This window comes from Schistocerca cancellata, chromosome 2 (assembly GCF_023864275.1).
Source record: "Schistocerca cancellata isolate TAMUIC-IGC-003103 chromosome 2, iqSchCanc2.1, whole genome shotgun sequence".
NCBI lineage: Eukaryota > Metazoa > Arthropoda > Insecta > Orthoptera > Acrididae > Schistocerca > Schistocerca cancellata.
Window position 1 is genome coordinate 150199974 of NC_064627.1, and position 21042 is coordinate 150221015.

The 21042-nt window shown below is 43.7% G+C and overlaps 1 protein-coding gene across 3 annotated transcripts in view; it reads left to right on the forward strand.

The window, feature by feature from the left end:
* The window catches only part of LOC126161443 (neutral ceramidase-like), a 516902-nt gene that overhangs the window by 397964 nt on the left and 97896 nt on the right, over positions 1-21042 (forward strand). For all 3 annotated transcript variants that reach the window (XM_049917257.1, XM_049917259.1, XM_049917258.1), the window contains one exon: positions 1283-1405. In XM_049917257.1, coding sequence (XP_049773214.1) covers positions 1283-1405 — 123 coding nt within the window. The remainder of the gene's footprint in view (positions 1-1282; positions 1406-21042) is intronic.

The window sequence follows — 21042 nt, forward strand, 5'->3', positions numbered from 1 at the left end:
GCGACATTTTTGTAAGACAGTGTCACGAATGAAATCATATCAGAATGGGGGAATACAAGAATGGTAGTGGGGAGGGCGAGGATGGGGCAATGGTGGGGCAAGGGAAGGTCACACAGTGTTTGATACTCGTTCTGCTTCTGTTCGTAACTTTTATAAATGATTCTACAAGGGTTTTTGTTGTTAAATATGATGTTTCACACACCTACTAAACACGTACTCAAACTGGCAGATACAGCCCAAATGATAGCTGCACATGTATAAAACTTATACATAGCAAACAGTTCTTCTTAATCCCAGAAAGACTCGTATTGTACAACTCGAAATGAGCGTAAGTAACCTGCTGGTACCACAACACTACTTATGTAGCCGTGCACAAATAACTGATCCCTTGGAGGCAGACGAAGTACATTAGAAGTAATAGACACTCATAATTCCAAATGTTACTTATAATACAAGAGACGTGATTTTTTGTTATTTCGGGTATTCTATTAATATATTTCGTGGGATTTCTTCGTTGTTGAGTTTGTAAACCTGTCTTGAAGGTATCTATGCAGAGTTTATCCGACATTTAGGCTGTTGTCAGCTGTTAATAAGTTTCATGTACTTGGTGGTATCGTCGATTATTTATTTTATAGAAAAATGGACCAGAGAATTTGTTCTAAATTTGGAAATTCGACCAGAATAAAATTCGGTAGAGCTTCATAAATATTAAATATTGCCCATGGTTTATGAATGATTACAAATTTTTGTACATCCCTGGAGCAGCAACAGTAGACTGAAATCTTCTTGCAGAAATCGAAATAGTTCATTGCTTTTGCACCAAGATAATGCATCAATTCACACCGCGGAGATTATTCGTGAATTGTTGGCCAAAAAGAATACTATAATGATGCCTCACCCTTCATATTCTTCAGACGTGGCCATATGTGTAGTTTTACGTTAATGGGTCCCCGTTTTTACAAAAGTACATGGTATTGAATACGGCGAGAGAAAGCTATCCCAAAGATCGAATTTCAACAATGTCTTGTGGGGCCTATTTTGAAGGGGATGACACTGACGTAGATGAATAAATGAAAATGCTTAAAAAAATTCTCTTTATATTTGAATGCAGTTCGTAAGTTAAATTACAGCGGCAGATCAGGTCTATACTGTTCTCATTGTAAAGCGTAACTACTGATTTTCAGACAAAACTGCTCAAGATTTGTTGGTCCTGCAACCATAATTTTTAGATTTTAGGCACTGCTGAGTGTAAACCATCATCATTTGTGTTTGGTGTTTACAGGAGCTGTGGCGTTCTTCGGATGCCAGAGAGGTGACTGGTCCAATTGCGTTCGCCCACCAGTGGGTCGACATGCCGAAGCAGACGGCTGACTACGTCGACCCCGAGACTGGAGCTACGACCACCGTGAGTTTCTGCATCGATGTCTGTGTCGTTTGTTTACCTAGTTATCCACCAGGATAGATCGTTGGTCACGGAAATTTCACTTACTCGGGAATCTCGAGGTGAACAGCCAATTGCTCGAGAATCTCATGTAGCATCTCGAAAGGGAACAATTCTGCACTCTCCTCAGCAAGTACGGAAAGCACAACGTACTGTTTCTGTCAGAAACACTGTTTAGCAAAGTTTTCTGGGAAAGAAAATGAAGGAAGCGAAAGCATAAGATAGTAATTCCTGCTGGCCAGAATTCACCTTTCTTCGCCAATTCTAGTTTGTGAAAGGGGATGCCTGCTTTAAGGGACTTCGTATTATTGTTGCCTGCCAGTTCATCATATTCGAGGGTTGTCCAGAAAGTAAGTTCCGATCCGTCGCGAAATGGAAACCACAGTGAAAACCAGAAACGTTTTATTTGCAACAGTTAGGTACACCTTCCACCTAATTCTCTACATGCTCCAGCTTAGAGTTTTGTCGTAGCGTTGTACCAACTTTCCAATATCCTCGTCATAGAAAACAATCGGCTGTGTTTTTGGCCAGTTATCTGCACTGGTCTGCAGCTCGTTGTGGGTGGAAATTTTTTGTCTTCACAGCCAGCGGTTCTTGTGAGCAGAGATGAGAGTCTGGGGGACCCAATTACGGACTGTATTGTGGGTGACCAAACACTTCTCATCGGAAACGCTGCAGGAGCGTCTTCATTGCCCCTGCAGTGTGCGGCCGAGAATTGGCATGAAGAAGGAAATGCTCGACAGTTGTGTTATGTGGGCTGCATGACACAGGCGAAATCTCTAACCAGGCCCTCATACTTGGCGGGAGACGCTATTCTCTACGCATCTTTACGTGCTCACTGTTCACTCAAAACTGAAAAGAGCGACGCGACACAGTCGATGGGCAGACTAGAGACACTGCCCCAACACATCTGTGCAAAGCTTTACCGGAGTTTCCCAGTGGCTTCCATTTCGCCACCGATCGGAACTTACTTTATGGACAAAACTCGTATTACGACTTCTCTGATCCCCTTCTTATTGGGAAATGGCTCTATTGAATCCGGTGTTGTCTCGGGTATCAGCCCTCCTACGTAGAGCCATGCCATCGGATGTGCTGCTTGTAGATTTGCGTCTCGTGAATCAGCACGAGTCAGTGCCTCATTTTGCTTAGTTGGTCGCCTCTATGGATAACTTCACTGCATTACTCTTCGTTTACATTCGTTTCCATTTCAGGTCTTGTGCCATATCTCTTGTTCTAGGTGTTCCTCCTTCGTTCCTCATCATGGTGCTGGGTCTTTTTGTGATTTAGGCGTCTTTTGTCTCTTATTTTACATTTCGTTCTTTATGAAAATCTTAGTTCTACAAAACATGCTCACCTTCTGTACAATAAAACATACAATCCAATCACGCTCATGGCGCGTACTAAAGAGAATCAAAATGGCTCTTGCTTTGAGAACACATTCTCACGTCCAGCGTGCCATCACACAACAACCATAACCGTTGCAATATGACCACGGACTTTCCGTGCATAATATTACTTGTTAATCAGTAAACTCAATGCTCTGCTTGTACTCTGCACGGTACTCTACATTGGATCATTCAGCGACCTGCCGGCCGAAGTGGCCATGCGGTTAAAGGCGCTGCAGTCTGGAACCGCGAGACCGCTACGGTCGCAGGTTCGAATCCTGCCTCGGGCATGGATGTTTGTGATGTCCTTAGGTTAGTTAGGTTTAACTAGTTCTAAGTTCTAGGGGACTAATGACCTCAGCAGTTGAGTCCCATAGTGCTCAGAGCCATTTGAACCATTTTTTCAGCGACCAATATGTAGCTACCGACTCCTGAAATTCAGAAGTTCCTCTCCCCGCCACCACTGGAATCGCAGTCTTCTCGGCCTCGAGAAAGTAACCGACTGCTCCACAACTTTGTTTGTGAGCACGTAGTAGCCACGCCGCTTGCTGACTCTTAGTGACGTTCCGCAGATTGCTCCTCGGCATACAAACTTGGAGGAGGCTCTCGTTCTTCGCTGTACGTCAGTTGACTCCCACTTGCTCGCGGAAATTACGTTCATGTGCTGTCCGCCATCTGTCGGTGCAATCACGGCCAGGTGCCAGCATGACTGGCCACAGGCAATACAAACGTACTGCTAGACATGGCACAGTGCTATGAAATAGTGGGGGCATGTCGGCGGGAATTAGATACTACTACATTTTCACCAGATGATCTGCATGTTGGTTGCCATTAATAATGATCCGTAGAGCAGCATCATGTGATTCGCCTCCAGTGTTGCAAAGCACACTATGTGATCAAAAGTAACCGGACACCTGGCTGAAAATGAAGTTCGTGGCGCCCTCCATCGGTAATGCTGGAATTCAATATGCTGTTGGCCTCCACTCTCACAGGCATACGTTCAATCAGGTGCTGGAAGGTTTCTTGGAGAGTGGCAGCCCAGTCTTCACGGAGTGCTGCTCTGAGGAGAGGTATCGATGTCGTTCGGTGAGGCCTGGCACAAAGACTGCCTTCCAAAACATCCCAGACGTGTTCTGTAGGATTCAGATCAGGGCTCTGTGCAGGTCAGTCCATTACAGGGATGTTATTGTCGTGTAACTACCCAACAACAGGCCGTGCATTATGAACAGGTGCTCGATCGTGTTGAAAGATGCAGTCGCCATCCCCGAATTGTTCTTCAACAGTGTGAAGCCAGAATGTGTTAAAACATCAATGTAGCCTGTGCTGTGATAGTGCCACGAAAAACAACAAGGGGTGCAAGCGCCATCCAAGAAAAACAGGGCCACAACACCACCGCCTCCGAATTTTACTGTTGGCACTACACACGCTGGCAGATGACGTTCACAGAGCATTCGTCATACCCACAGCCTGCCATCGTATCGCCACATTGTGTACTGTTTTTTCCACTACTCAATCGTCCAATGTTTACGCTCCTTACAACAAGCGGGTTGTCGTTTTGCATTTACCGGCGTCATGTGTGGACTATGAGCAGCCGCTCGACCGGGAAATCAAAGTTTTCTCACCCCCCGCCTAACTGTCATACTATTTGCAGTGGATCCTACTGCAGTTATGAATTTCTGTGTGGTGGTCTGGATAGATGTCCGCCTATTACACATTACGACCCTCTTTAGGTGTCGGCGGTCTTGTCAGTCAAGAGACGAGGTCGGCCTTGTACGCTTTAGTGCTGTACGTGTCCCTTCACGTTTCCACTTCACTATCATATCGGAATCAGTGGACCTAGGGATGTTTAGGAGTGTGGAAATCTCGCGTACAGACGAATGGCAAAAGTGACACCCAATCACCTGACCACGTTCGAAGTCCGTGAGTTCCGCTGAGCGCTCCATTCGGCTCTCTCTCGATGTCTACTGAGGCCGCTGATACGGAGTACCTGGCAGTAGGTGGCAGCACAATGCACCTAACATGTAAAAACGTATGTTTTGGGGGGGGGGGGTGTCCGGATACTTTTCATCGCATAGTGTATCTACAGTGTTGAAAGGTATCTGCGGTTTCTCCTTCAGCTTCCCTCGTAAGAGATTATAGGGCACTTGCCAAGTCTATATTAGGACTTCGTTGACTCTTAAGTCAACTATGTAACTAACTGCGTGGTAAATTTCAAATAACTACGCAATTAATGCCGACGCTTCTGTAGATAATAAGGCTAATAACTTCGTAAGAGCGTGGAAACTTTTTTTGAATGTTAGAATAAATATATTCCAAGTTATGGACATGTTCAAAATTGAAACTTTCTGATGACAACTTACACGAATTGTTGTTCTTCTACTGTATCAAAAGCGTTCTTAAGTAATTTTTTTTCTAGAAGAGAGGGTGTAATTGTCGTCGTTGATATATACATTACGCATAAGGAAAGAGAAAAAAGCTTCATATCTGTGCACTGGAAGACGATTCCTAAACTGACACAGAAAAAAACCGCATTGCAATGAATGTCTAACGTTGCTGTGCAGAACGTAGTTACCGGGAGATATGTCTAGGATCAGAATGACGCCGTCATCGTGGGATTCCGCCGACGACCGGGATCGACCGAAGAAGACGGCCGATCTTTTGAAATCAGTATCCCATTGCGTCTGCGGTCTCGGTGCACCCCATTTCGCTGCCCGATCGTACAGGCTTCGGACGACGGTCGGCGCAATTCAAATAAGTTTTTTTTTCCTTCGGTCAAATCGGCCACGTTTCCATACACGCGTCGCGGATTATGAGTTAAATAAGTTCAGAACAAGAAAGGAGTAGTTTGTGGCATCCCGAGAATGAGAGCTATAACAACAGGGATATGTCTCAGAATCTTTGTTCTGAAATTGCCACTTTTTTGGGATCCCCACAGTTTTGGCTGTCTAGCCATTTCAACCCGTGTCTGTATTTCATGCAACCTATCGTCTGCGACAGAGCTAAGATCTGTATCAGGAATCCTAGGCCTAGATGATAACCTCAAAAAATTATGTTTGAAACTATGAAAAGTGACGTATGTCAAATCTGACGCTGGAAGCTACTGTCTGGGTCTTTTTTGGATTGTGGTAAGTGAGCATTACGTCTCTACGAATTAGTATTGCTGCTTGCTGGTGAAATCACCTCCAAGAAGGCGGTGATTTTGTTGTATGTGCTCTGCAGATGTGTTTTGCGTGTATGTGTGTTTCCAGTTTTCAGTGCTTTAGGTCTTCAGGGTATATTATTGTAACAGTTCTATTTATCTTACACACATATGGTGAATGACACTCAGTGAAGGTTGATATGTCTGTTTTGCTGAATTTATTTGAAGTTGTGCAAAGTGTTTGAAATCTTGCTTTTCGTTGCCACCACGAATGATTTCATAGTCACGACGAATGATCTCGAGTATGTAACGGGCCCTCACACGGTCAGTGTTTATTGCACAATAATCAGTATTACGCAATGATATTGATCGTCTGAGAGCGGTGTTAACGGTTTGCGCAATGTACTGGAGGCGATTCGGCGTAGATCCCTCAGAGTGGTTGGTGGGTCACGTCGTCCATAAACAGCCCTTTTCAATCTATCCCAGGCATGTTCGACAGGTTCATGTCTGGAGAACATGCTGGCCCCTCTAGTCGAGCGATGTCGTTATCCTGAAGGAAATAATTCACAAGTTGTGCACGATGAAGACAAATGCCTCGCCAGTATGCTGCCGATATGGTTGCAGTATCGGTCGGAGGATTGGATTCACGTATCGTACAGCCGTTACGGCGCTTTCCATGACCACCAGCGGCGTACTTCGGCCCCACATAATGCCACCCCACGACACAAAACAGCAGGGAACCTCCACATTGCTGCATTCGCTGGACAGGGTGTCTAAGGCGTTCAACCTGACCGGGTTGCCTCCAAACACGTCTCTGGTGAAGGTGAAGAGAACGCGATGCCAATCTTGAGTGGTCCATTCGGCATTTTATTGGGCACATCTGTACGGCGCTGCATGGTGTCGCTGTTGCTAAGATGAACCCCGCCATGGACGTGGGGAGTGAAGTTGCGTATAATGCAGCCTATTGCGCACAGTTTGAGTCGTAACACGACGGCCTGTGGCTGCAGGAAAAACGTTGCAGTCAGGGTTTCTCCGAGCCATAATCCGTAGGTAGCGGTCATCCAGTGCAGTAGCAGCCATTGGGCGGCGTGAACGAGGCATGTCATCGACAGTTCCTGTCTCTCTGTGTCTCCTCCATGTCCGAACAACATCGCTTTGGTTCACTCCGAGACGCCTGGAAACTTCTCTTGTTGAGAGCCCTTCCTGGCACAAAGTATGAATGCGGACGCGGTTGAATCGCGGTATTGACCGTCTAGGCATGGTTGAACTACAGGCAACACGAGCCGTGTACCTCCTGCTGGTGGAATGACTGGAACTGATGGGCTGTCGGACCCCCTCCGTCTAATAGGCGCTGCTCATGCATGGTTGTTTACATCTTGGGGCGGGTTTAGTGACATGTATAAACAGTCAAAGGAACTGTGCGTGTGATACAATATCCACGTTCAATGTCTATCTTCAGGGAACCGGGGTGATGCAAAACTTGTTTTGATGTGTGTATATTTCGCAAGAATATTGTGCCGTTCTTGGACTCATATTTTCGCTCGGTTCATCGGAACAATAATATTGAGCAGTAAATATTGAGTGGTTGAGGGCCCCTTACAAGGGAAACTCCCACCGCACGCTTCTCAGATTTAATGATAAGAGGGCTCAGCGGACAGCCCGTCAGATGGAGCACATATCAAGCAGGAAAACAGCAAGAAGGTGTATTGCTCAGTGAAAAGGTAGTAAAAATAGAAACAGTTAACGGTCCAAAGACAAGATGTACAACATGGCGTCGTGGTTAAGTGTTTACGACGTTGGACTGCAAAGTGGGCGAGGTTCAAACCTACCTCGTGCTAATATTTTTCCCTCGCAGTTCGCTTTCAAATGGTTCAAATGGCTCTGAGCACTATGGGACTTAACTTCTGAGGTTATCAGTCCCCTAGAACTTAGAACTACTTAAACCCAACTAACCTAAGGACATCACACACATCCATGCCCGAGGCAGGATTCGAACCTGCGACCGTAGTGGTCGCGCGGTTCCAGACTGTAGCGCCTAGAACCGCTCAGCCACACCGGCCGGCCGCAGTTCGCTTTGTGCAAATTTGTGTCTGTGTCGTAGTTATAATATAATAAAATAATGTAATAGATGATAATAAAATGCGTGGCTTTTTAAAATGTATTGAATTAATGAGATTAATTTTTCGGCATGAATGACAAGCCTAATAAGCTGAGCTATGCCTGGAAATAAGTTCGTATTAGTTCATATTATTTTGCAGGGCGAAGTAGTTTCTTTCTCCGCTGTAGATTTGTGCTTACCATTCTTTATAATGCTACGTTTGGTTCACCTTTGAAGTCTTGACCGTGTTCCCATTAAGCTTATCGGATCTTCGTAATTTTCCAAAGTACACAGGTGGGCTTCAGTTCTTGTAATTATTGTACTATTTGAAATAACAACTCACACGACCTTTCTGTTAATAAAACCATACTGTATTTTTCTAAACGGTGCACATATGAAATACATACTCCTCACTTATTCATAGCGACCCCAAAATGGCGGTCAACAATTACTCGCTAAAAATGGTGTGCTTCTCACTCGTTCACTACCTGAGCGCGAATCCTTCCTTCCTCCTACTGGTACCAGAAAAAATCCTCTGTTTTTTAACAACTGAAAGTCAAAAAATACATGACGGTAGGCATAGGCTCTATGATGGGCTACCGCTTCATCTTCTCTCTTTGCCTTTAAAGAAGACGAAAACATAAAGGAAATGCAAAAGGTTTATCACATAGTGTAATGTCCGTTTGCAACAGCTAGGTGTAAGGTAGGGTCTATAATGACAGCTGATTCTACATAACTACTAGCAGCGGAAAGAAAGTGGCTTTCGAATGGGAACCGTAAACGTTTGATAACAAGGCGACAAGTCAACAGAATCTTCCACCGGAGAACGTCTGGTGTTTCGTACGCGGCATTAGTGACATTACGTGTGTCATATGATAGAAATCTCTTATCGACGCACCTAATTTGTACGCCTGGTGTGTGAGTGCGCGATGTAGGTGTTCGTTAATAAGCTGCAACAAATCAACGCTACAGTTTCACAATCTGTCAGTTTCTCTATGCTGTCAAAACATATGTTTTAACATTTTCGAAGCTGCGTTCCGCTCTGGAAGTCGTGACTCTTTGCATCGTCCCCTTAGAAAGATTTATAAATGACAGTGCTGGAAAACCTGTTACCTTATTTGATTTTCGAACAGCTGAGGAAAACTGAACGTACTCAGACATTTCTCTGCTTATTCTGATCAACACTAAACTGACACGCAATATTTTTAGCGCAACGCAATCTGACTTCCAATAATCCCTACAAAAGAATGGCCCTGACTAACAATAACCTATACCTTTTATGAATCACTTACCTCACAAAAATGTTCGTTATTCGAACTACTGCAATACAGCGAGCGCCAATACTGCTAGCTAAATAAAAGATTCTAATTACTGAAGTCACTAAATAATGATAGGCATAGTTACCAAATGAAAGATTTTAGTAGAGAACAAACAATGTGTTCAAAAGTCATAATATGTACATATATATATCAGTTCATGACATCCAGTCTTACAAATTTTCTTTTTCTGACGGACACACGTCTAGATCGTCCGCTCTCTAAATTCTGCCATCTCTTTCCCCACATCCACCACTGCAGGCGGCTCACCTCCCCAACTGCGCAACGCTACGCGCTGTTCACATCCAACTGCCCAACACTACAATAGCGACTATTGCAACAACACAAATCAGCCACAGACTGCACACAGCACAGTCAGTGATTTTCATACAGAGCGCCACGTGGCGTTACCAACATAAAAACCTAAACAGCCTGCTTACATCTTGAATTCCTTTTTTGTAACATGGTTCACACCCGTTCATTTTTTTTTTTTTCATTTCTGTTAGACGTCTATGTGGTATATCGCCCGCTGTCACTATTCATGACGTTTACTTGCAACGGTGACGTATTGTTGCCACATGACTCATATTCTACATCCAATGTACAATATTACAATTACCTAGACAACAAAAAGAGAAGAAACATTTTAGTGACCGGACGGACGGTTCATAATGTGATGAGAGCGAGTTTTAAACATTGCGCGCCCGCTTGACAGTGCATCACCATGACCACTTAACCACGACGCCGTTGCCGTTGCAACCTGCTCTTTATCGCCCTCCTTGTTTTTGGAACGTTCACTGCTTCTATTTTACTTTTTTTTTCGCGGTTCAGTACACCTTCTTCCTGTTTTCATGCTTGATCTGTGTTCAGTTTTTGACGCGATATCCAGGGAGCCATCTTACCGCTAAATCTGAGGGGCGTGCGATTGGGAGTTACCCTTGCCAGCAGAACTTTGCTGCCTTCGTCTCATACATTCATAACATCTGTTCAGCTATTGCAATAAGTGAGGAAAGAGTGTACAGTGCTCGCTACGTTAGAAAGATTATAACCTCATAGACAGAGTGGATTCTAACTTCCTTTAAATTACCAAATATGCAGCAAAAAGTCGCAAATTCATGTTTTATTTATTCACTTTTGCAAATTGATTTCAACTGATTAATAGCCATCATCGGTGCTACAAACACAAGAATAAAAATAATTAATAACAGTGACCAAATGAATAAATGTACATAAAGCAACGTAAACCAATTAAATGTATATAGACGCATTAAACCATTTAACATGAACATATAAATTTACCATTCAACCAGTATGTGCCCTGAGTAGTAACACTGTCTTAAGCATAGGTCAAACATTAAGTGATACATCGAGAATTGAGTATGACAACGAGAAACTATAAGGGGGCGCTGCAAAGCAAACCCTTCCTCTAAGCGAAAAGATACAGCTAAAATAAAAATGAGAAGAAAAAGAAGAAGAAAGAGGTATGACATACAAAGTGAGGTAAAATATAATGATATAATACTAAAATATTTACATGAAATGGTTATATTGACAAAGATTTTGTCAACCACATAGTACAGTTATATACGCCAAAAAGCGATTGTACAAATTAGTAAAAAGGAACAAACATAGGTGAGAAGCACACCATCGAAAATATTTGAAAAATTTTTAATTTTTTTTTAAATTATCGTATTTTTATCCAAGAGCAAAAGTTAGTCATAATGGCAAAACGTAAAACGGTGTTGGCATCCATCTAGCATACAGTGATGACATTCAGGAAGATCGGACATTTTTTCGGCAGATGGCGCCACATTGCTGAATGCACATCTAATGTAAACTAAGTTGAGATAACAAAATTACGGACATGAACGAAACGAACGTATTAATGAAACAAGGCCAAATGCAAAAATAAATTAATTGGGCTTTTGCTGTCATGTCGGCTGCACCAACAGACATATGGGGTATTTTTTTTTCTTTATTGTGATTTCATTCCCCTGCCCCATATGGGCAGGGGAGGGCTGTCAGCGGCACAATCCGCCGCTCTTCAGCCTAGTGACACGACAACTAAAACAAGAATAAAATGATACATGCATAAGGAGATAAAAAAGGGGAACGTAAAACAGAGTAAGGGGAGAAAATGGAGGTAAAAATACACTGACATGTAGAAGTTCATGGGGGACAGTTAAAAAACACAATTGGCGATTCTTAAAACACAGAGAAGACACTGAATGCGCATGCACAGGTTAAAAGTTGGCCACAGTGTTAAAAACATTACGAAACCATATGGGGTAGATTTATGTCTCATGATACACGGGTACACCGTAAGAGCCCCTACGAGTTCTCAATTTATCCTATCGAGCCAGTGTTAATTTTCCCATGTATGAAAGTGTGCTTGCACTTTATTTTTGCATTTGGCCTTGTTTCATTAATACGTTTGTTTCGTTCGTGTCTGTAGTGTTCTTATCTCAACTTAGTTTACATTTCACGTGCATTCAGGAATGTGGCGCCATCTGCCGAAAAAGGTCCGATCTTCCTGAATGTCATTAACTGTACTCTAGATGGATGCCAACACCGTTTTACGTTTTGCCAATATGATTAACTTTTGCTCTTGGATAAAAATATGATAAATAATTTACATTTTTTAAAAATATTTTTAAAATTTTTTCGATGGTGTGCTTCTCATCTATGTTTGTTCCTTTTTACTAATTTGTACAATCGCTCTTTTGGCGTATATAACTGAACTATGTGGTTGAAAAAATCTTTGTCAATATATCCATTTCATGCAAATATTTTAGTGGGGTCTGGACCCCTCCACAATCCTCCACACCTATAAATCCCTCATCCGCCCTATCCTTTGTTACGCCCATCCACCCTGGATCTCCGCCCCCCCTACCTTTTATAAATCCCTCCAAATCCTTGAACGCCATGCTCTCCGCCTTGCCTCTCGCATCCGTCTCCCCTCCCCCACGCGGATCCTGTATGATCTCATCCCCTTCCCCCACCTCCTCCTTTTCCTTGAAAGGATACGGATCCTGTACACCTCCCGTAAACTTGATCCTCCTCACCCGCTCATGTCCCCGATCCTCTCCCACCCCCCGCCTGCTGCCGTGCCTGTATTCCCACGTCCCACCCAGTCTCCATCTCTCCACCCTCCTTACCCTCTCCCAAGGTGGCTTCCGCCAGCTCCCCCTCCCTGATGATGTCCTCATCCCCTCCATCTACCCCTCATATCAACTTTGACCCTGCCCCACCCCCCCACTTCCGGTCCTTTCCTTTCGGCACCCTGCTCCCTTCTCTTCTCTTCCCTTCTCTTTCCTTTTCCCCGTCCCCTCCCTCCACTCCTCTTCTCCCGGGCTTCCCCTCCCCCTTCCTCCCTCCCCCTATCTCCCCTGCCCGTGGCATCTCTGCTCTCCCCTCTCGCTCTCCCACTCCCCTTCCTCCTCCTCCTCTCTTGGCAGGTCCCCAGACTGGCACACACATAGTGAACATTTGCGCGCCAGAGATCATTGCCATCTCTGTCTCATGTGTGTGACGTCGTTTTGTGTTTTTAGTGTCCGCCGTCCCGCTACTACGTTCACTTGTGCCGTCTGATTCATCAGTGTTCTGTGCGCCGTGTCAACGTGTTTTCAGTGTTGTTATCGCTGCGTGTGTGCGGCTCCGTGTTTTTTGTGTCTATGTGACCTCTGTCTTTTGCCCGTCACTATGTTCATTATCCTTCTCCATTCTTGTACTATTGTCAACACTATGGCTGAAGAGCGGCGTAGTGTGCCGCTGACAGCCTACCTGATTGTTCAGGTATTTAAATTACAATAAAGTAAAAAAAAGCAAATATTTTAGTATTATATCATTATATTTTACCTCACTTTGTAGGTCATACCTCTTTCTTCTTCTTCTCATTCCTATTTTAGCTGTATCTTTTCGCATAGAGGGCGGGTTTGCTTTGCAGCACCCAATTATGGTTTCTTGTTGTCATAGTCAATTCTCGATGTATCACTTTGTTTGACCTCTGCTTACTACTCAGGGCACATATTGGTTGAAAGGTAAATTTTTATGTTCATTTTAGATGGTTTAATTCGTCCATATACATTTAATTGGTTTATGTTTCTTTATGTACATTTATTCATTTGGTCACTGTTATTAATTATTTTTATTCTTGTACTTGTAGCTCCAATGATGGCTGTTAATCAGTTGAAATAGGTTTGCAAAAGTGAATAAATAAAACATGATTTTCCGACTAGTTGCTGCATAGTTGGTAATTCTATGGATTACAGTCGCTGCACGACTTGGGAACCACATGGAGCCCGCCATTTCTGACTTCCTTACTCCCACGAAAAACTGACGAAAGTGGTCCAACGCACTGTGATCAAGCTTGGCCGATAGTATCAGACGGCCCTGGGGACTGCGTCTCGCAGCCGCTGTGAGTGGCCGTCTGAGCCCAACTGAAGGGGAAGCCACAACAAGTAGAATGTTCCCGGCGGGATGCCACAGCAGGGGGCAGCCGCAGCTCTGCAGTTAGGGGCTGTCTGGAGCACCTGAGGCTGCCTGCGCAGCTTTTGTCCAGACGATCCGATGTCTGCTGTGCACTGCGCTATTTAATTGGGCCGTAGAGGAACGCACCGATTCCACGTAGCTCTGGCTCGGAGCGCCAAAGTTGTCGGCTCGCTGAGGCGTCGGTGGGAGCCGCACTCACCGCCCCCCCCCCCCCCCCCCCGGCCGGCGGGCATTCCACAGCTTCAGGAGCATCGAAACGGCACAGTGCGTGTGCGCCAGCGAGGTGGTCGTCACAGAGCTTTAATTACCGCCTCGGGAAAAAATCGAGCTGCTACCGAGAATAGGGTGGGCGGGTATGCTGTGTTAGCCGGACATGTCCGGCTTTTTACGGTCGTGTCCCGCTAAATATTCACAAGCCCGCCCTGTCCACCTTTTGTCAGATTTTTTGCGTTGAAGCGGAGAGCGTACAACTGAGGCCCGTTCCAAGTAAACGGCGTAAAAGCGAGGAATAAGTATGACGAAGCCATACATATTATAATAATGTATGTACTTGAGTATGTATGTTCTGCATTTCCTTCTAAACCACTGGACCGATTCCAACTAAATTGTCTGGAGAGAATCGCTGTGGGGATAAGAGCAACTTACCCATCGGTAGGGTTTGGGAGGAAAAGAAATGTAGCCCACGCCGCACGAATGCACAGACTTCGTTCCTCCAGTTTTCAATAACGAGAGCACTTAACCATATCAGGAGACTTTACCTGTAATTTCCAATATTTACGAAACTTTTCCTCACTGACAACACCCACAAAATAATGAAAGGATAATAAATTCGTTTACTACGTTTTCGCTGTTCAAGAAGTAAATATGCCACATGATGCATGCCGTTTTAATTCATTATATTCATTCATTCATTCATTCATTTCATTGTTGCCCTTATGGACAGTGTTTGAACTCGAAAATCACATGATGACACAATTTTCACTTCTTTCCTTTCTTCCTCTTCTCTTCCCAAAATCTCTTCATCCTTTGGCTGTGCTCCTGTTTCCTTTGTTCTGTCCATAATGTTCCTGTCTTCTTTCTCTCCTTTACAATAAATTTTGCACTCCTAACTTTGTTTCTGAAGTATTTCCTGTCTCCTATCATTTGCCTGTTGATCCCTATCTGGCTTAAGTCTTCGTCTGTTTCATGATACCAATTTGTTTTCTTGCTTGAGCTGTTTACTACATCAAAAATTTTCTTTGTAAGTCGGTTGTTGTCCATTCTCTGTATGTGCCCATAGAAAGTTAATCTGCGTTTTCTGATCGCGTCTGTTAGTCTGTCAGTGTGCTGATATAGCTCTTTGGTAGGTCGCTTCATCCATATGCCATCTCTGTGAATTGGTCCAAATATTTTTCTGAGAATTTTGCGTTCTATTTTTTCTGTGTCTATGATGCCTGATGCTCCAATTGTGGTTGTTTCTGACGCGTACAATGCTTCTGGTAATACAACTGTTTTGTAGTGCCTAAGTTTGGCCTGCCTCGATATGCTTTTCTTATTATAATGTGACCATGTGAGTTTGTATGCCTTCTGGAGTTTCTTCGTTCGTTCCATGTTAGCCGCCTTGTTTTATCCTCCAATTTGTATGTACTCCCCTAAATACTTAAATTTTTCGACTCTTTCTACGGATCCATATACAGTATGCATGGTGTGTACATTGTTGGTCTGTCGTTCCATATATTGTGTCTTCTCGTAAGATACCTGCAGACCTGTTTTGGCAGCTATTTCATGCAAGCATTCCAGTGCTTCCTTTGCCTCCTGTGTATTATTGCTGAGTATGGCTATATCATCTGCAAATGCCAGACATTTTATGATTGTTTTGGTTTCACGTGTTCTTCCCAGCTGTATTCCTTTAACTTGTTCCTCCCACTGCTTGATAATTTTGTCTAACACCATGTTGAACAGGATTGGTGAGAGCCCGTCTCCTTGTCGGACACCTGTGTGTATGTGGAAGGGTTCCGAAATTTCTCCCATGAACTTACTCTTGGAGGTAGTGTCTGTAAGCGTCTATTGTATAAGTGCCCTGGTTTTTCTGTCGATACCATATTCTTCCAGCACGTCAAAGAGTGTCTGTCTGTCTATGGAATCATATGCTTTTTTAAAGTCCACAAAGGTAACTACAGTGTTTCTTGCCTGTCTGACTTTCAAAAGTGTTCTCAAGTTCCAGATCTGTTCGATGCATGATCTCCCTTTTCTGAAGCCTGCCTGGTATTCCCCAATTTGCAGATCTGCTTGTGGTTCTAGTCTGTTTAATAGCACCTTAGAGAAAATTTTGTATGTAACTGGTACTAGCGAAATGCCTCTGTAATTGTTTGGATCTGACTTATCACCCTTTTTATGTAATGGATGGATCAATGCACATTTCCATTCCTCTGGCACTTTCTCTGTGAACCAAATTTCGGAGATAATCTTATGGATTTTTTTGGTGATGTTTTCATCTTGGAGTTTCCAGATCTCGGCGATAATACCATCTTCTCCGGCAGCTCTGTTATTTTTCATTTGTTTTATGATATCCTCTACCTCTTCTATTGTGGGTGGATCAGAATCGGCATTAGGTGTGGTCTTTTGGAATGTTAATTTTCCTATAGGTTTTTTGCAATTAAGAAGTTTATCAAAGTAATGTTTGAGAATTTTACAGTTTTCTTTTGTGTTTGTTTCCAGGGATCCATCTGTTCTTCGGAAGCAGAGGCTAGGGGGTTGAAAGCCCTTAATATTTTCTTTGAAAGTTCTGTAAAAATTTCTTGTGTTATTTCTTTTGAAATCTTCCTCAATTTCTTTTAGTCTGTTATTGTCATATGCTCGTTTTTCCCTTCTGATTTCCTTTGATGCTAGTTTCTGAACTTCGTGAAATTCTTTCCATGTTTCTGAATTTCTGTAGCTACTGAACCTGTCCCATGCTTGCTTTCTTCTCTCAATGGCTTCATCACAATTTGCGTTCCACCACCTATGTTTGCGTTTTCTAGGTGGTTGTCCCCAGCACATAGTCTTCTGAACTGCCTTCGCCAGATCTGTCCATGTGTCTATTGAATGCCTATTAATTTCTTCAACGATTTTATCCCTGTTTATCTTCAAGTATTCCGGATCAGGTTTGACTATTTTGTTTTGCGCTGTCTGTTTCAGTCTTGGGATTGGCCTAATCTTAACTTGTAGCAAATAATGATCAGACTCGAAGACTCCTTTACGTGTTCTGACATTTAGAATTTCCCGCGAATTTTTCTTGGATATGGCCACATGATCAATCTGAAATTCTCCCCACACTGTGTTGGGTGCTTTCCATGTTGTAAGTTTTCGTCTTGGTTTTTGAAATTGTGTTGACATGATTTTGAGGTTAAAGTTTTGACAATATTTTATGAGGTGTTCCACATTTCTGTTCGTGCGAATATGTGCTGAGTATGGGCCTGTTATTTCTCTGAATTTTCTCTCCTTACCAAGCTGCGCATTGAAATCACCCATTAGAATTTTCACATGTCTTTCTGGTAAGTTGTTAGTTACTTCCTCCATGTCTTCCCAGAAGCCTTCAATTTCTTGTGGCTTCTTTCTGTTATGGTCATTTGTAGGTGCATGTGCGTTGATAATTGTGTATGCTTTATTACCTGATTTGAAGGACAGTGTCGAGATACGTTCTGATATTGAATTGAAGTCTACGATGTTATCCATGACTGATTTGTGTACTGCAAACCCTGTACCAAACAATAATGGTGTTCCTCTTCTGACAGCAGGTTTACCTTTGTAAATCCTGTAATGTTCTGTGTCGAAATGGTTTTCATCTACGAAGCGCGTCTCTTGAATGGCAAGAATTTTGATGTGAAATTTATCTAGCATGTCTGTCAGTTGTTTTAGTTTTCCAAGTTTGAACAGAGTGTTTGCATTGAGAGTGCCAAGGTAGTGCTTGCGAAGAGGTTTTGAGAAGCTCCGACTCTTCTCCTCATGATGTTCCTGGTCCCCCAGAATCCGATGACCAGGAAAGTCCAGTCCGTTGACTGGGGCCTGGGGTAGTGGATTTCTTTCCATTTGTTCCATCATGATTACTTCAAGTTGAAGTTGGTTGTGGTGACCTTTAACAAGATCACGGTAATTGCAGACTTGATTGTTGAGATCAAGCCATATTTCACTGCCGCACCAACTAGGTAAACAGACGCAGACCACTAGTCGCTGGATACCAGAACAGACACTAATGGATTTCTTGATGTTGTGTGTTTGGTCCGCGAGAGCTATTTTATTTCGCTCAAGTCCGCCGGCAAGCCGGTGAGGACCCCCCTATCCGCCACCTGGGACGCGCCACGTCGGAGTATCACCTCTCCGCCTGCTACGACACCGTAGTAGGTTCATTATATATTTATTGCTAGCAGCATTCGCAAGACATTTTGCAGACAGTATCCACATGTACTACTGGATGTACCTACAAAGTTATATCATTGTACGACACATAATTCTTATTATATCACGTCATAAACATTCACCTGCTTGAAAGTGAAACTGCGGGGCGAAATTCACAAGAGATGCATATGAGGTACGTGTGGAAATACGTGTGAAAAATGTGAAATATATGTGACATGTGTTTACGTGGTTAAAGCCTCTGGTAAAAAGCTGCTTCTAAAATCCTGGAACGAATTGAAGCAAATGTGGTGCACGGATTACTATGTGTAAAAAAAATACTTTGAGGGTAAGAACCTGTTGGGGTGGGGTGATAACGTGGAGAGGGAAGGGGGAGAGAGGAGACGGAAAGAGAGGGAGAGGGGAAATTGACGGAGAAAGGAAAGAGGAGGAGATGGACAAAGAGAGGAGAGGGTTTGATTGGTTCAAATGGCCCTGAGCACTACGGGACTTAACATTTGAGGTCATCAGTCCCCTAGAACTTAGAACTACTTAAACCTAACTAACCTAAGGACATCACACACATCCATTCCCAAGGCAGGATTCGAACCTGCGACCGTAGCGGTCGCGCGGTTCCAGACTGAAGCGCCTAGAACCGCTCGGCGACATCGGCCGGCCAGAGGGTTTGAGATGGACAGAGAAATGAAAGAGGAGAAGATGGACAGAAACAGGAAGGAGGTAGAGATGGGCAGAGAAAGAAGGAGGTGGTGGTGAACAGAGAGAGGGCGGAAGAGATGGAGAGGCAAGAGAAGCACATGTAGAGAGAGAGTGGCAGGAGGAAATTGACGGAGAGAGGGGAAAGGGGGAAAGGAGGAGACTGAAGAAAACAGGAGGAAGAAGGAGATGGGCTAATAGGAGGTCGAAATAAATTCGTACCTGGGCAGCGCCAGGTACACAGCTAGTAAGGAGACGTATCATAAGGATATACACGTATCATAAGGATATAGAGCAACAGGTGCTATTCATACATCTATGTGCTACGTCTCTGTTCGGAGGCCGAACGAGCGTAAGACACGGTCACCCAACAGCACTAGGCGCAGAGCGAGCTTGGCAAAGCGAATCTACGACCAGCCAAAGACAACCCGCTGTGCCCCTCTAAGCTCGCTCGTTGCACTCTCCACTGCTTGGACACGCATGTGCGAACGAGGGCTAGGCGGCCCTGCACCTTCGCTATTCTGTTGTTATTTCTTTACAAGCAGAATTGAAATTATCAAAATTATTGAATATCTTTTGGTGTTTTCCGCCCTATAAGAACAGATAATTTGTTTTTTGAATGATTTCTTGAAGCTTTGAGCTGCCATTTTCTTTATTTCCTGTATGCTTGTACAATTTCGGCCTTAGGCCATTTTCAAGTATTTCATGGATGATTTTTTGGTAACAGATTATGTCATATACGTCGCTGCTCCTATGACATCATGTTATGCTCATAAATTAGTTCGAGGTGTTCACACTGTTTTAGGAGCACGTTACTTTCGAGCAGTCGTTGCAAAGCCCTTGATAAGAGCAACTGCGGACCCTGTCGCATTGAAAATTATAGATAATTTGTTGTTTTATTTCATGAAAAACTTTTAATTTACTCTGACTTAGGATTATATTAGCAAGAAGACAGAGCAGTTACGGAAATTTAGAAAAATTGTAAAGAATAGTCAAGAAAAAAGTTACAAGTATGAGTGTGTGAAGCGTTGTTTTCTTTCTATTATGTTCGAGACGTTCATTCCCTACTCATCAGAGTTGAGAGGGTCCTTGTAGAACTCTGTTCCGTTCACATGAATACGCTATCTGTTCAAAATTATCTGGACACCTATAAGTGGACATATATATATCGGTTGTGTCCTTCATTTACCTGTATGACTCTCTGCTGGGGACACTTTCAGTGAGGTGCTCGAACGTCTGTTGAAGAATAGCAGCCCATTCTTCCACAAGAGCCGAAACCAGAGAGTAGTGATGTTGAAATTGAGGTCGGGAGCGAAATCGACGTTTGTAAGTTCCCACTGGCGTTTCATTGGGTCGTAACTCTTGACAGGCGAGTCCATTTTGGGAGGGGGTTATTGTCCACAAACAACTGCATCAAAGATACTGCGTGACATGGTAATGTTGACGTCAACGATCATCATCTCGAAACAGTTCATCTGCTGTTTCCAACAAACACTATGCTGTAAACTGTGTTCACATAGTTCGACATTCAGCGTTTTCTTAAGCGCAACAAGGTGGCCACATTCTCACGACGAAAAACATCCCCGTATTGTAACACTATGTCCTCCGTACTTCGCCGTTTGCACCAAATGTGATTGCAGGTAACATTCTCCAGCCATTCGCCCAACCCAATCCCTTCCAACAGGTTTACTTAAAATGTAGCGTGACTTATCACACTAAATCACTCGTTTACACTCATGCACTGTTCGATCGTGTCGCCCTTTACACCACTTTCAAGTGTCACTTAGCACTGACTGCTGAAGTGGTTAACTTAAGAAGAGGTGCTCGGCCATAGTATCCAGTTATTTTTAACTCTCAATATGTTCAGTTACTTTGGTAGCTGGATTGCTGGTAACGCTCTGCAACTCACGAGCGCTTCCTTCCGCTGATCTCGTGCTACGTTTTATAACCACCCTCTCCAAGGCTCGACAGTCCGTGTCCCTTAGTACATGAGATCTGCCTGGTTTTGGTTGAGCTATGTTGGTTCCTTCACATTTTGACTCCACAGTCACATCACCAACAGTCACCTTTGGCAGGTTTAGAAGCGGGTGAAAGTTCCCTGGTGGATC